Below are 14,893 nucleotides of genomic sequence, written 5' to 3'. Positions count from 1 at the left end.
CGCACGTGGCCCCCTCGGAGGAAGGCCCCGCCCACCCGCCGTCCCCGCGCATGCGCCGTGGGGAGGGAGGGCGGCTCGCGGGGCGGTGGCGGCCCGCAGTGCGCACGCGCCGAACCGGCTCCGCCCCCTCCCTCCCGCCTCCACCTCGGCACCGCCTCTCGGCGCCTCGCGCGTGCGCTGTGGGGCGGCCGGCGGAATGTTCTGGGCGGGTACCATAGAGAGGGAGGTCCTCCGGGCTGCCTAGAGAGGCGGCCGAGGGGGCGGGGGGCGGCCATTTTGTGCGGGAGGCCGAGCGCGGCCTAGCGGCGAAGCGGGGCCGGGCCGGGCGATGTGGGCAGCGCTGGGCAGGCTCGGGGCGGCGCCAGCCCCGCTCCTCCGGCTCCTTCCTCGCGCCCTGCCCGCCGGGGTTTCCCCCTGTCGCGTCTCCTTCCGGCCCGGAGCAGGATCCGAGGCCCGTGGGTGCCGCTTCTGCATTAGCCTCGGGCTGGGGCCTGCTGACGCCTCACGGGCCGAGCTGTGGGGTGCTGCGGGTGCTTCATTCCCCCCTCCCCCACCCCGCAGCTGCTGCTTTTCTCCTCTTTTTTCTCCTCCTTTACCAAGGGGGTGTTTTGTCTGCCTACAGTGGCCTATAAAGGCAGTCTCAGCCCTGCGCCTTCTGTCACACGAGTTTATTGCCTAGTTTGGGGTTCTAACAACTTTTTCTCTCTGTCATCTTTCTAGCCACGGGAGTCTTCACCATAGCCCACGTTACCATGGCCACCCAGGTCTTCAAGGAGCAAGGGGAGAGAGTGCGTAGAAAATGGGTTGTGTGGGCTATCGCTGTGATGCGTCTCTGTGAAGAGACGTTTTGTTCCCTACTAACGTGAGAGGTGGTTGTACCACGTAGCTTTGGGGAGGAGAGTGACTGCTATTCAAGTTATTACTAATTTTCTTTTGCTTTTGTACTTCAATCGGTGAAGTACATATTTCACATCAGCACAGAGCTTAAGTGTTTGAATATCTGGGTGCATGGAGCACTGCCATACTGACAACGTGTTGAGAATGTGCGCTAAGGCACTTGTACTCTGTATTACATAATTTTCCTTTATCAGTTGTGTAAAACGAACTGCTGAGCTGGCACTCGATTCTCATAGCTGATCCTGTAGAAAAGATAAGTTATCTTCTTGTCATGTTCACAACTCATAAAAAATCAGTTTACTTGTAAATGGCATCTAAAGCTCAGTGCCTCGCAGGTGTTATCATATGGGCTTGCCTAGCTGCAGGTGTGTTGTTATCATAGTCTGCCCTCTAAGCTTTCCCCCTTGTGTTTGTGTTGTTCTTCAGATCAAGTGTGTTAAGGGAGACCTTTTCTCGTGCCCCCAGACGGACGCCTTGGCCCATTGCATCAGTGAGGACTGTCGCATGGGCGCAGGCATAGCTGTTCTTTTTAAGAAAAAGTTTGGAGGCGTCCAGGAGCTGTTGGATCAACGTGAGTGATACATGTGGGGTAGGCATGTGGGGGCTTAAGGGTTAAATGGTTCCCAGCAGTAAGGGTGTTCCAAGCTAGGGGGGTTGCTGGGGTCATTATGTAGTGGACTTTAAAAGTTTTAAAAATAACGTTTTCCTTTTCTCTTTAGAAAAGAAAACTGGAGAGGTGGCAGTTCTCCAAAGAGATGACCGGTATATTTACTACCTGGTAAGAGGAGGACAGGACTCCAGCGCTTCACTGTAACTAAGCTGTATTAGATATCGTTACTAGGGCTTTAAGAGTTGTGAGGGATTTCTTGAGTATGTTCTTACAAAAAAAAAAAGTGAGATGCATTACTCAAGCCTTCCTCCTTGAGGAGAAGCCAAGCTTCCTTGTGTGTGCATGTTCATACTTTGAAGTTCAGAGAATCAGCTGCTAATTTATACTGCTTCAAGCTATGAAGTGTAGTTCTTTTTTCTTTCATAGTAGCAAATCTGAAAGTAGAGACTCTTGAGTGTGGTGGAGCATGCTTTGAAAAAAAAAAAAAAAAAGGTTGCAATGATTGCACCAAAGGCACAACTGACCTTTTATATTTATACTTAGATTACAAAGAAGAAAGTTTCTCATAAACCCACTTACGAGGATATGCGGAAGAGTTTAGAAGCCATGAAAACTCACTGTCTAAACAACGGAGTTACGGACATTTCCATGCCCAAGTAAGAATGCCAGTTAGTGTGCTATAAGTAATATAAATATAAATCCGCTATAAGTAATTCAGCGTTGCTCAGGTAGAAGCATTTTTGAGAGATAATTCCCTACTATGAGATAAGAGTTCAAGTATCCCCTTCAATATAACCCTTTTATTCAATTGTGTAAATGAAGCGTGCGTTTCCCAGTGGGTTTAAATGATAGCAAAGCATTCGGGCTTGGTTATTTCTGTATTTTATCTGCATTATGTTGATTTGTGGTGAGTTAGTGCCACATAAAATTGTAGCTGCCTGAAGGGCTAGTTGTTCATAGCATGCTCCAAAAGAGCTCATTACAGTTGTTTTGGTGTCTTATTTTCCAGGATCGGGTGTGGACTTGACCGCTTGGATTGGGATAAAGTTTCAGCAATACTTGGGGAAGTGTTTGAAGACACAGATATAAAGATTACCGTTTACACTCTGTGAGCAGAAGAGTTCAAAGATGGCCTCGTTTCCCTTGCTTTCAAGAATGGCAACTTCTTAACTTGATGAGAGGGGGAAACTGCATGCTGAGCACATTCTTCTGAGTATAGCTCACTCCTGTGTTGGCAGTGGCTTAATAGGAAAACAAAAAGAGCAGAAGTCCCAGAGCAGCTAACTTAGGATGCTGTGTTTAGGGAGGCTGTGTTGAACCCTCAGGGAGTTTCTGGCATGTCCCACGAAGCCAGCAGATGTCACTGGTCCTCCACAGAGCACCTGGCTGTGCACTGGAGCTTCTGTTGAAAGCAGACAGTTCCTGTGCAGAGTGAAATTGGAGCTGCCTGCTGCTGCTTATTAGTTGATTTGTTCTGGTTCATCAGGATGAGCTGTGGAGCCCTGCCATTTCTATTTTTTAAAGTTTTGCTGTGTTCACATATAGTATAATTACTCTATACAAGATTGAAAATTTTAATCTTTTGGAAGCAAGTATTTTTGTTATGAGACTGTGCCAAGGAGAATTGTGCTGTCAACGCGAAGCAAATGTTTCCTCAGTGCTCTGCTGTCAGATCAGAGCACAGTCCTTGCAAAGAACATCCCTATGTATATGTTTTGGCTGTACACAACAGGAGGAAAAAGATTTTGAAAGGGGATCCTGGAGACTTGTAAAGACACCTAGTTGGTGTATTTTGTGTGATATGTCTCATATGGCATGAAGAACTCAGTTTTTTGAGTCTTCGCATATGAATGACTGATGGGCTGTAAAAAAAAAATGGTATGGAAGGCAAGGTTTGCTTTTTGCCTTTTTTTTGTTTTAACTGCTTTTGTGGTTGAGCTGTTGTATACGTTTTGGTGTTTGTTGTCACCAGATAATCACAAATCAGTGTATTAGACTGCTGCTGTACACTGGAGTTTGGAAAATTTGCTTCCAGAGCTGAAGAACTAACCCACTCTCAGCATTTCCTTTGTTTCTTTTTTTCCCCACCGTCCTGTAATACCAAATCTTTTGACTTCTGTCATACTGAATGCTTGTGAAAATGCAAGATATGTTGAATAAAACTAATAGATGAGAGTCAAGATTTTGTTGTTGTAAAATAGGGTTCCTAGTTACTTTTTATGACCTATTAAACGTATGGAACCTTTTCTGTTTTGTGTGTTATGGATGAATCTGTATTGTATGTTTTCGTTATTTATGCAGATCTGCAAATTCTGTTTGTCTTTAAGAGCTTCATATTCTTCCTCTCTGACTATCCTTTTTTTTTTTTTTTTTTTTTGTGAACTTATTTTTTTGCTATAGCTAAATCCACAACTCAGAGAAATAAACTGAGTAAAGCAAATAGGAACTGGGAGTATTGAGCTGATCATGAGTGAACATCAGGACTGTTCATTGATTTAGTTCCTGTGCTTATTTATGTTTGTTTCTTAGAGCCAGTGGCAAAGACATGAAATCCACAGTGGCTGCACAACGGTGTTCTCACTGCTGCTTGTTTTTGTTGCCTGGAAAGTTTGTGCCAGAATTGAGTGCAGGTTAGTGAAGAGGCTTCTGCAGTCAGGGTGTGTGTGGGTGTAGCACCATTCCAGCCTGTGACTGCAGCAACCAACATCAAAAAGTAATTGGAAGAGCAACCCCTGTCTGACTCGGTTTTCTAGCTGATGAGCTTCCCCGTGACCTTTGGTCTGAGCTTTGTTTTACATAGGAGGACTGTGCTTTCCATTTCCCTCTGCGTCTCCATGCTTGCACGTACTCATGAAACTTTTTGGCACCTAGTAACGCTCCCTTCTCATTGTGCTGCACTTTGGAAGGAAATATTTCACATGGGGCTGTCCCAGGATGTCTCACTTGCCAGATTAATTTTAGGGCCTCTTTGAAATGGAGAAGGAATAACAATGCTTTACTTCTTTTCAGTGGCTTCCAATTTTATTTCACTTTCCTTTTCCCAGTTTTATATCACAGACATCATGGAACAAGGGGAAAAAGGTATTTGATGCATTTGAAATCAAGTACTGTTGGCTTCATCATAATGGTACAATTGATGAGTTAACCCTAATTTAAATCACAGTTACTATTATTGAGAAGGACAAAGAATATTTTTTTTTATTCATCCTAACTCCCTTTCTTTCTTAACATTTATGAAGTATATTCTTTCAAGATACATTTATCTAATCAGCAGCTTTGTTCTATGATCTCTTCTCCTAAAGTAGTCCTGGTATGTGAGGCCTACACCCTTGTCCTGTTGATCCACTGCGATCCATTTTGTTCAAGGCTTTAACCATGCAGTTCGTTGCCTTTTCTTACAGCAGAGGCAGCACAGGTTTGTTTCAGGATGGGGGGAGAGGGAAGGTTGAGTGCAGAAGAACAAAAAATAAACCAGAAAATCCCAGACACCAGAGGTGTTGTACATGTATTGGTAGTCCATCAGAGCCTAATCTTGCAGGAGTTAGTACTGCATCTGCTGGAGTCAAAGCTTCGGAAAGCAGGAGTGTGTTAGATGTCAAGTCTGCCACATCTCTCTTTGCAGATCTTTTCTGAATTGGTCCTGTGAAGAAGAGAGAGGCGTGTTAGAAGCTTCACATGCTTTTGTGTTTCACTACTTAAATAGGTGACTCCAAGATGATACTATCCCTTAAAAACGGAATTGTAATGATAACTGACTTCCTTGTGTATAATTTTTGTTTCAGTTTTGTTCCAGAGCGCTAGAGTTTGGGGGCGGAGGAAATTCTATTTTTTTGTATGTTTCTGTTGTGCTTTCACATGCATTTGAGTATCATGCCTGCAGGAAATGGGTATTTTTATTGTGTCTAGTGACCCTACCTTTTAAATCTTTTTTTTTTTTTTTTTTTTTTTTTTTTCTGGAGGTGTTTACTCTGAGGGGAGAAACGAGCTTTCAATCCCTGCTGTGAAGAAGCCAATTGTATTGTTAATACCTTTGAAAGGGGAAGGTACTGCCTAGGAGAATTCTCAGTATTCTGGTACTGACAAGCATAGCTGGGTACATATGGGAGTAATAGTAATTGGAAATGACTCTGTTATGCCTTGAACAACCTGAAGAAAAAGAGGAATTTAATATTAATGTAAGGAGCTAGGTGAGCAAATGGAAATCCTCACTCACGTGAGCTTCAGTGCAGAATTTCAGCCAGCTTTTCCTCATAATACTGGAAGTTCTCTTGAATGTCCTCCCATGGCACGAAAGCCTTTGCTTCCTCTCCTTCCTCCTGTTCCACAAAGTTCTGCCAGACATACTCAAAGTCTTGAGGCTTCATAATCCTCAGCTTGCAGCCAGCTGACTTCATTTTTTTCAGAGCAGCCTGCATTTCTGGCTCTTCCCACATGAAGAGACGCCCTACCATGATTGTCAGGCGCAGGTTCTTGTTCTTCCTTAGGGTCTCGGTTATCCGATCAGCACAGGTCACGCAGGGACTGGAGGAGACGTACCAGGTGACGTTGTAGCGGAGACTTGATTCACACTTGGGCAAAATTGTGTTAAAGAAAGCCATTTCTGCGTGGGCAGCTGCGTGCTCATCTTCCAGGTAGCCCCGAGAAGTCACTGACTCTTTGCCTTGGGTCTCGATAACATAACACAGGAAGGTTTTGTTCCTGCCTGAGCTGTATTCCACGTTCCTGAACTGGAATTTGAAAAATATGGCTGGGAGGCGCTCCCTGTAGAAAGTGGAGAGGAGAGAAGCATCTCAGAGGCAGATAATAAAGGGTTATAGCATTGGCTTAGTTCCTGTGTGGTCTTGGTCCAGTTCAATCTATCATGGCTGTCTTTTGCCATGTGTTGAAAGGAGATGTTTCCTTGGAAAGGACAAAAACACATTAAAACCAACTGGTTGGTCAGCTCCTTTTACTGGTAAGGCTTTCAGACCCATTCTGAACACCCAGTCTTTTTCTCTGAATTTTGACAAAGTTGGGCTGTGCTTTGCTGCTGTCTGCATAGAGGTACTTGAAGAACTAGTTGCTGCTTAAATACATTTCTTGAGATTTCTTGAGACTACAAAATTTACTGTACTCTGGGCCATTTATACTCTTCTGTCAGTATGTTTCTGCAATGTTAATCTGTGAGATCTGTTGCCCTAATTGTTCAGGTAGCTCTGGCATTACTAATTAATGTTTTACCCTCAGCGCTTCTGCAGTCTGAATTTCCTTTGAGTAGAGGCATGTGTGACTGACTAGCTGCAGTTCGTACGTGTTCTGGTTTTATTCTTCCAGAACCAGTTGAGTGCTAATATTCAGTAGGATTATTTTGTGGCTTTAGCTAAATGTGAGTATCTAAGATCAAGAGTGATTTTGCTCTGAAGGAGTGTTTTTCCCACTGAAGTTTGATAGTATCCATGAGGCAGCTACTGATAAACTTCAGTCACTTCTTTTTAATTTCTTGTGTGACTTTTTCCTTTTGGGTTTCTAAACTATCATAATTCAAAGTGAACTATCACAGTGAGATGTGTTTCCAGTTCTTTCACCCAAGCAGGGTAGTCTGCTGTTATGTAGAGAAGTTGAAAGTAGCTCCTTAAAATACTGTGTATGCTTTTATGTACTACTAATTGAAGAGGTGAAAAAAGAAAGCTGCATCATCTCCAAGTACCTGTTTCTTTCTAATGGAGTACCAGCTTTTCGTGATTGTCCCCTGTAGCATCAAACTGGAGTACATCAGTACAAGAACCAGTGCTCGAAGGATGTGAGATAAAAAAAAGATGCTGACAACGTGCCTTGCGACCTGCTAAATGCTATGAAGGATGGGAGTGAAGACTGCAAAGTAACCAAAGCGAAATAATGAGAAGTAGTAACACAACATTTCATTTATTGCATGCTAATAATCTTCCAGGATGTTGTAATCTTCTCATCTGAGCTTTAGGTGGACCTATAACCTTGATATTCCCACTGAAGCTCTAATGAATCTTTGTAAAACAGTGATAGTCTTAATCTTCCCCATCTCATCTCCAGTCAGATTATAATGTCAGACCTCTCCAGGATGTACAGCGGATGAAGGTCAGGAGACGTTCTGAGACTCCTGGAAATTTTAACTGGGGAGAGCAACGAAGCTGCAGGAGTAGGTGGCAGTGTCGTTCTGCTGAGGGGAAAGAATTTGTGATGCAGCATCATACAAGGTTTCTCCAGAGATCATGGAAACGAATGGTATGGGAAAGAGTGAATAGACTCAAGATCAGTATGCTGTGCTCCCCTAGTCCTGTGGGATTAGAGGGACTGCACTGTCAGCTTGCTTGTGTAAACCCTGCTTTGCACCACAGTGAAAATGGGGGGTGGTTGCAGGTCAGGAATCAGGACTGCCTGTGAAGGGCTGAATCTGATGCCCTATAAAATCAGTGGATGTCTTCCTGTAGAGTGTAATGGATAAGGCTACGCTCCTACAGGGTGTAAGGATAGGACTGTATGAAACACCTGAAACAGCATGGTGTTCCCCAAATCAGGGTGATTGGAATGGGAATGGCTCAACAGAAAGACCATTGTGGGGACCAGGCATTGAGGAGTTCATGTAATACCTGGCTGCAAATGCTGCAGTATGTACTGAAATCAAATGGATTTTTGCACAGAAAAGGGTTAGAAATAATGTGGTATCTAAAAACATAACTTTGAGTAAATTATAGCTATCATCAAGCTGCTTTAGCTGTGCTGCTCTAAACACCTAAATGCATTCTTCCATAAATGTTTAATTCCACTTAACAGAGTTTCAAAACTTCACTGGTATGTATATATTCATACTTGTCGCAGCCAGAGATTCTTGCTGCCAAAGTCCTCTGGCTTTTTTGGCTTTTGAGAAAGTTAAACCATAAAAGAACAGCCTCCCTATTTAATATTTTATGATACTACAGTAGTATCTAGGGTGCATTTGGGCCTGCTACGCACATTCGCAGTAAAAGGCCTGGAGTTACAGTTCACACTTCTGGTTTGGATTTCCCAACAGCACGATTTTACAGATGAACAACTTCACTTGGAATATCAGTGTGCTATACCAGCCAGATAGCGCGAGAGTTGCTGTGGTTAGGTTGGCAGTTGTGCTCTGTACAGAGAGAAGAAGATTATTAGTCTTCAAAATGTAACAAGATGTATGAGTCGAAATGATTTAGTTCAGAGCGTTGCAGCTATGCTGGGAATATCTACTGTTGCTGTCAGTCAAGGAACACCACAATTCTTTTTGCATTTCATTGATTCATAACATTGCAAGTTCAGAGTACAAGTCTGACTTGAAAAAATATTACTAGAAGCAGGTTTTCAGCTGCTTTTTTAACTGTATTAAGTGCTTACACTGTTCAGTTCTGCTACGATCAGTTCTATACAAGATGGGACTTAAACAATAGAATAGCCTGTTTGGGACCCTTCCATGCTGTTACTGTTTTAGCTGGCAGTGTATTAATGAGGGATGAGAAGCAGTAGTGTGGATACAGGCTTTTATTTTTATTAATAAGCAAATAATCATTCTGTTCTGGTGTGATTTGGTTTGTGGTTCTCTGGCTTGCATTGAGAGTTTCCACAGGCCTACGTAAGGGAAGTTGGCACTGGTATGCAGAGCTTCTAAATTACCCAGAAAGACTGCTTTAACTTCAATTTCTTAGTGTTTTCCATCTGTTCCCTTACTTCATATGACTTACCTAGTCTCATTTTCTTTAGGATGAATTGCAAGGCTTCCATTGATTTCATTAAGAGTATTATCAGACTCTAATTCAGCATAGCACCTCTTACTCCCTGAACTCCTTTTGTCTTGTTCTTTGAGGCTATTAAAAAAAGTACATCCTTTGGAGAGTAGCACGATTCCTGCTTTATATCGTAGATAATTAATGATTCTTCAGTTAATGATTTAATTATTTTTTAAAGATATTTTTGAAAGTCCATTTGAGTGTGACCAACAAGCTACCCATTGCCTTGTTTCAAAGATAAGTTTGTGAGGCTGCAGTAACTTGTTTTAAAATAACATCATACATCTAAATGTATCGCATCAGAGTCACACGGGAGTTCATTCCTGATTTAAGTCTCTTGACCGCAAAGCGGTGACATCAGTGATGAAATTAAGTCTGTATGTTTTGATGAACAGCTTAAATAACAGTGGACTGCTCCAGGATGTATTCACTCACTGCTGGCTTTAGCTGGGCTTTCTAGACAAACTTTTTGCGTATCGGCTAGGTGTCTAAGATTATCTGCAATGTTTACTTCAATCTGTTCTCCTAGCAGCATGGAATATGCATCAATTTAATTAGTAAATTTCTGATAAAGAACTCAAACAAAGCCAAGGACATTTTTCAAGTCTAAGTAATTGGCTGACAGCTTGGAAAACTTGCTGATCATGGATACAGAATCAACCAATAAACTGTTTGCTAGTTAGCAAGAATCTCCTTAATCCCATCTAAACCAGACAAGGGAGGACATTTTGGCACAAGTGTGAATGGTAAACATGAACCCTGGCTGGGCTTAGCTGCGTCCTTGCTACGTGACTCTTCCTAGCAGTGGGGACTCGAGGCTGGCGTCTCTGCGTAACAGGAAAGCCCCACAGCAAGTGATGCAGCAGTGAAAGAATGGGAAAGAAGGAACCATGTGTGCTGTTAGATTGGAGATGTGTTTGGATGCTGTGTGCTGCATAATCTCTCCTTGGAGTTACAGAGTGCCTGGCAGATGACCCTAATAACTGACTGCAAAATGAAGTATCGTGGTGTTTACTTGGGTAGCTTAAGACACTTTACAAGCAATTGCAAATCAAAATACATCCCTGAAATAGCTGTGTCATCTGCTATGAAAAACAAAGCCTGCTTCTTTGGAAACTGAGATCTAGTTTTGAATTGCTTTCTTTCTATTCCTGAGTAAATCACTAGTTCTTGGCAAGCCTGTTTTCCCATGATTGAATGGCAGGTGGCTTATGAATGTTAATATTATCCTTATTTTACCCTTTTTTACTCTTTTTTTTTTTCTTTCTTTCTTTTTTTTTTTTTTTCCCCCCTAACCTTAGAGAAAGGGAATGCCAACAAAATATAACAAGGAGATGCAAGTCAGTTCTTGTATTTCTTATGCTGGAAGCTGCACTGCTATAGACGCCAAACATAAAAATTGTGTTGTCTTGCATGTAACTGTATAATCTTATTAAAATGCACGAGTACCACTGATTTCAGTAACTAGGCTAATTGCTTTTCTGCCTTTTTTTTTTTTTTTTTTTTCAGTTAGAGAAGATGTTTTGTTGCCATTTCGCTCTCCTTACTGGCATCATATTTGTTTTAGGACTTGCACATGAGGTTTATGTATATGGAAGGTTCCTTTAAATTATTTACAGGCACCAAACCGTCGGAGTGCTCCTAAAAATCATCTGTTCTAATGATAAGATGCAGGTGGTCACAGCTCACTTGTGGTATATGGGAAGATAAAAGCTGAAATATTATTTTTCCTGCTTCTGTGGAGGTCATTAAATGGTGCTCTTTAGGGGTTTTCTAACCATCTCAAGCCTAATTTATCCAAGTGCTTGTCCTGGGTAGTAGCAAGGCTGTTTTGTGATCTGTTAGATCACATTAATATGAAAATATTGAAACTTTGAGGCAAGAACCTCAATCTGTAATGTGTATTTAAGTACCTTGAAATAAAGTAGACTGGAGGAATGCAGCAGCTGCCCAGCATGGTCACAATGCCCTGTGCCATTGCATGGCAGGTAGGAGAAGAGAATAAGAGAATAACAATGTGGGATTGTCTAAAAACTGCAGTAAACTAATAGGACATATTCTTTACATTTACATGTTTTTTTGGTGAGTATTTATACTTGGTCTTAAGATACTGGAGCCTATAAAACAGTGTCCTTTTGCTTGCTCTTCAACAACTGTTCACAAATAAACATACTCATGCTGGGCTCATTGATTATAGAAAGTCTAATGATCAGCTCTAGGAGAAACCAAGGGTTTATCACTGCTAGGAGGAACCTCATTTACACCCTGGGCAAAGTGTAAATAAATGTGTCTCCTTAAATGTCATGAAACGTACACAGCAGGGGCTTATATTTATCCAGGGCTGTGTTGACAAAAAGCACGGGGGAGCTTAATATTCTTAAACAGAGTGATTAGGTTCCCAGCTTTTTTCATGTAAGCCAGCCTCGGCTGTAAGCCTCAGCTTGAAAACTTGGCTGTGTGTCACAAGATGCCCCTAATCCAAGGGCTAAAACTGAAATGCTTGAGTAGTAGACAGTGTAATTGAATTTAAGTGCTTGCACAGTTGCAGTTATGTGTTTTCTCATAATTCACATAACTGTCTTTATTGGCTGAAAATTCCTAAATAATTAGAAAATCCAAACAGTGATCAAACCAGGTTGAGGCACAGCCTGTACTGACGGGGTCCTTAAAATGAAAGTAGAAATTGCTGGCTTTTTCTGTATCTCTTTCAGGGCCTTTTGGGATTTCTGCTTTACTTCCTCATTCTCACCTTTAATAGCCAGCATACCGATAATAAACTAATTATCAGGGGATACTTGGTCATGAGTCCTGCAGGAATTCAACAGATTTTTCTAAACACTTTCCAAATAGTGTTACAATGATCACAGAACAAATAATCACATACTGACAGCTCTAGGGTCCCTCACCAAACGTGCCAGTACTTTCATTTTGGAAACTTAAATTCTTGTCTTGCTTGGTATCAGCATATGAAATGGTACTAGCTGATTTTCACAGCTTAACATACGTAGATGCCACAGCACAGACTTTAACTTATTCCTAGAAAAGCCTTACCTGAGACTGCCTTGTGTCACCTGGGGATCTTGCCATAGTCCTTGTGCCCTGGTAAGGTTCCAGCAGTGTGGCTGCCTCCTAAACCTCAGGAATTTGCTTTCCTATTGTTAACCCTTTCTTTCTGCAGACACATCACCCCTCACATTCCTGCTGCTGCCTTTTAAGTGTAGAAAGTCCTGCCAAAATGTGTAACAGCATTGTAATTCCAACAAATCTTTTCATTGCAACATAGCACTATGAAAGTTTTTTTTTTTATTATTATTATTATTATTATTTTTCCAGCCACAATTAGCACACCGGTTCCTACCCAGGTTGTTGGGGTTAGCAAGGAAGTTTGAAGATACTGCCCAATTCCTTGGCAGTCCTAATTGCAAGTTGAGTGCTCTATGGCTGAAAAAACGTAATTTCCTGATGAGATTCATTTAGTACGTGTTCTATGCATTTAGGAGTTGTCACCACGTTTGTCATTAGTCCAGGCTCAGTTCATAGCAGAGGAATGTGCTTTTCTGTCCATGTTCTAGCAGATGTATTATTTGCATGATTGTGCATGACAGAGACTAAAGGCTGTGAACAGCCCCACCATAAGAAGTGGTTTTCAGAACATACGCTTTTTTAAGAAGAAAATTGTTTTTTCACCCCCATACAGGAACATAACCCAATTGTGTGAGATGAAACCTCATGCATGCTTTTCAGAAATGCCAACCAAATTTTATTTGTGGAGCTTTTCTTACCAGTAGCCCTGTCACAAACAGAAAGATTCCAAGTGGGATTTTAGAGTCTGGCCTGAGGTTTGCATGCTAGCAGCTGGAAGAAATCATGGTTTTGGGTTATATGCCAGGAGCACTGCCTTGGTGACTTCTGAGGGAGTCTAGAGGGAAGAGCTACACAGGGCATCTTGATACTACCACAACGAGCATTTTGAAATGCTTAGAGATAGCAGATTACACAGTTTTTTCTACTTGCAGCTGTCAATTACATCTGACAGAGTTCAGCTTCCTAGCAGATCTCCATTATATCTGCCTCTTTCAAAGGCCAGGCTCCCTGGAACAAAAGGAGCTGCTTGCTGCTTTGCAGTCTTGAAAACTGCCTATTGTTTTGGTGCCCTTCTGTGAGTTAGGCTTTTTGAAAGTCAGGTTCCAGCTGTAGGTGTGGAGCCCTTGAAAATGTGGACTTTTGACTCTCTTGAAAAAACTGTCCCTTAGGTCCATAAAGTAAATCAGCCATAGCAGGAGTATTTTTCCTAATCCACAGACAGAGAAACTTTCAGACAAGAGCCACTGATCACACCAAGAAATCAATATTCAGCATTCATCAAGGACCCATACCTTCCATCCCTTCATTGTCAGGCAAGTCACCCCATTGCAGTGCACTGCGAGGGAATTGGTGAGTACTGTGGAAACAGACCTGCTTGCATGAAAACAAATGGATTTGGCTGCCCGCCTGCCTGGGGTGAATTCATCCCCTGTAAAATGCACTGAAACTTTTAACAAAATCCCACAACGAAAGCTGTACTTAAACCATTTAAGACTACTCAGAAGTGCACTGGCTTAAGGTACCACCTTTAATTACCCAGCACCACAGCTGAGGCAGGGACCTTTGAAGATCCCTGCCAAAAAGTTTCAGTCTTTTGCACCCTCTTTATAGCTAAACCTCTTACCCTGTCACAATTTCAAAGGGTGGCAGGTCTTCCCGCTTCACCTTCTTCTTCTTTTTTCCCTCGCCCTCTTCTGCGTTGTCAGGTTCACCGTTCTGAGCGTTGCTGGGCTCCTCCTGCTTTTCTGCCATCTTCTTTGGTATAGGGACAGTAAGTTAAGGCCACGGGGAAAAATAAAGCAATTTCTGAAAGCTCTCAGGGAGCAGAGACAGCAGAGGGGGGAGGGAAAAAAAACAGAGCTGGGAGTTCCTGCACTACACACAGTTGTCAGGGGCTAAATATGGAACAAAGCAGCAACGACAGAGGCTGGATGGGGTAGGGTGACCCAGGGCTCTCAGATGTCGTCTCCTTCCCTAGCTTTCACTAGGCCTTTTTATCAATCCCTCGTGCTCCCTTTTTAATTTAAAATTAAGTGACGACTTCGTTGTGGGCGGGCTAAGCAATGGATGGAAAATCATGGAAGCATCAGTGTCTGTTTATCCATTAGCATGACAGATAGCTGGCAAGGTGCAGAGCTGGCAGGGTTTCCGTCTGCCTTCATTTGCCAGCTTATTATTTTACTAACCTTGAAGAACCACTGTTTTGGCTCAGGCAAGAGGGGAAAGGGGTGGCCCACATTTGATTTGCTGAAAAATCCCCATTGCTGTGGATTCAGCCTCATGAGCCACCTGGAGAGTCACAGCATGGGTGCCTAGAGGAGCAGGAGTTATATCCTTCCACCCTTCTGTTCCACGGAGGGACATAGAAAACAGGAGCTGAACAGGATGAAATCCTTGGGCTTGTGGAAGTTGGTGTCACAGATCGTATCAGCATAAATGCTAACCAGACTTTATCCTAAATATACTGAAATCAGGCTTATAATTCACAGCGGGACAGTATTTCTTTTGCAGGAGCTGAACATCTGCACATTGTTCTGTTATTTTTTCT

General features: G+C 42.6%; 2 protein-coding genes across 5 annotated transcripts; one reads left to right on the top strand and one right to left on the bottom strand.

The window, feature by feature from the left end:
- The first annotated feature begins 122 nt into the window (after window positions 1-122).
- OARD1 (O-acyl-ADP-ribose deacylase 1) lies at window positions 123-3,755 on the top strand. Of its 4 annotated transcripts, none has more exons than XM_084498038.1 (6): window positions 123-209; window positions 721-788; window positions 1,324-1,468; window positions 1,617-1,675; window positions 2,051-2,163; window positions 2,517-3,755. In XM_084498038.1, the coding sequence occupies exons 1-6, from the start codon at window positions 197-199 to the stop codon at window positions 2,617-2,619; spliced, it is 501 nt and encodes a 166-aa protein (XP_084354164.1). In that variant the 5' UTR covers window positions 123-196; the 3' UTR covers window positions 2,620-3,755. The 4 variants fall into 4 exon arrangements, 3 of the variants coding, with proteins under 3 accessions (XP_084354164.1, XP_084354163.1, XP_084354162.1); XM_084498037.1 differs by lacking the exon at window positions 123-209 and adding an exon at window positions 247-455; XM_084498036.1 differs by lacking the exon at window positions 123-209 and adding an exon at window positions 278-530.
- A 746-nt stretch (window positions 3,756-4,501) lies between these two features.
- APOBEC2 (apolipoprotein B mRNA editing enzyme catalytic subunit 2) lies at window positions 4,502-14,339 on the bottom strand. Its single transcript, XM_084498039.1, has 3 exons — window positions 13,970-14,339; window positions 5,721-6,268; window positions 4,502-5,147 (listed from the first exon to the last, which is right to left on the bottom strand). The coding sequence occupies exons 1-2, from the start codon at window positions 14,095-14,097 to the stop codon at window positions 5,728-5,730; spliced, it is 669 nt and encodes a 222-aa protein (XP_084354165.1). The 5' UTR covers window positions 14,098-14,339; the 3' UTR covers window positions 4,502-5,147; window positions 5,721-5,727.
- Window positions 14,340-14,893: the final 554 nt, after the last annotated feature.

Source organism: Aythya ferina (genome assembly GCF_964211825.1).
Source record: "Aythya ferina genome assembly, chromosome: 25".
Lineage (NCBI taxonomy): Eukaryota > Metazoa > Chordata > Aves > Anseriformes > Anatidae > Aythya > Aythya ferina.
The sequence above is the reverse complement of the archived record's forward strand: the minus strand, read 5'-3'. Positions and strand labels throughout refer to the sequence as shown.

Coding starts and splice junctions, on each gene's coding strand:
- OARD1 (XM_084498036.1), top strand. CDS start 329: ATGTGGGCAGCGCTGGGCAGGCTCGGGGCGGCGCCAGCCCCGCTCCTC. Junction 531..720: donor CGAGCTGTGGGGTGCTGCGG/GTGCTTCATTCC, acceptor TCATCTTTCTAG/CCACGGGAGTCTTCACCATA. Junction 789..1,323: donor TCAAGGAGCAAGGGGAGAGA/GTGCGTAGAAAA, acceptor GTTGTTCTTCAG/ATCAAGTGTGTTAAGGGAGA.
- APOBEC2 (XM_084498039.1), bottom strand. CDS start 14,097: ATGGCAGAAAAGCAGGAGGAGCCCAGCAACGCTCAGAACGGTGAACCT. Junction 6,269..13,969: donor CCCTTTGAAATTGTGACAGG/GTAAGAGGTTTA, acceptor CACTTTCTACAG/GGAGCGCCTCCCAGCCATAT.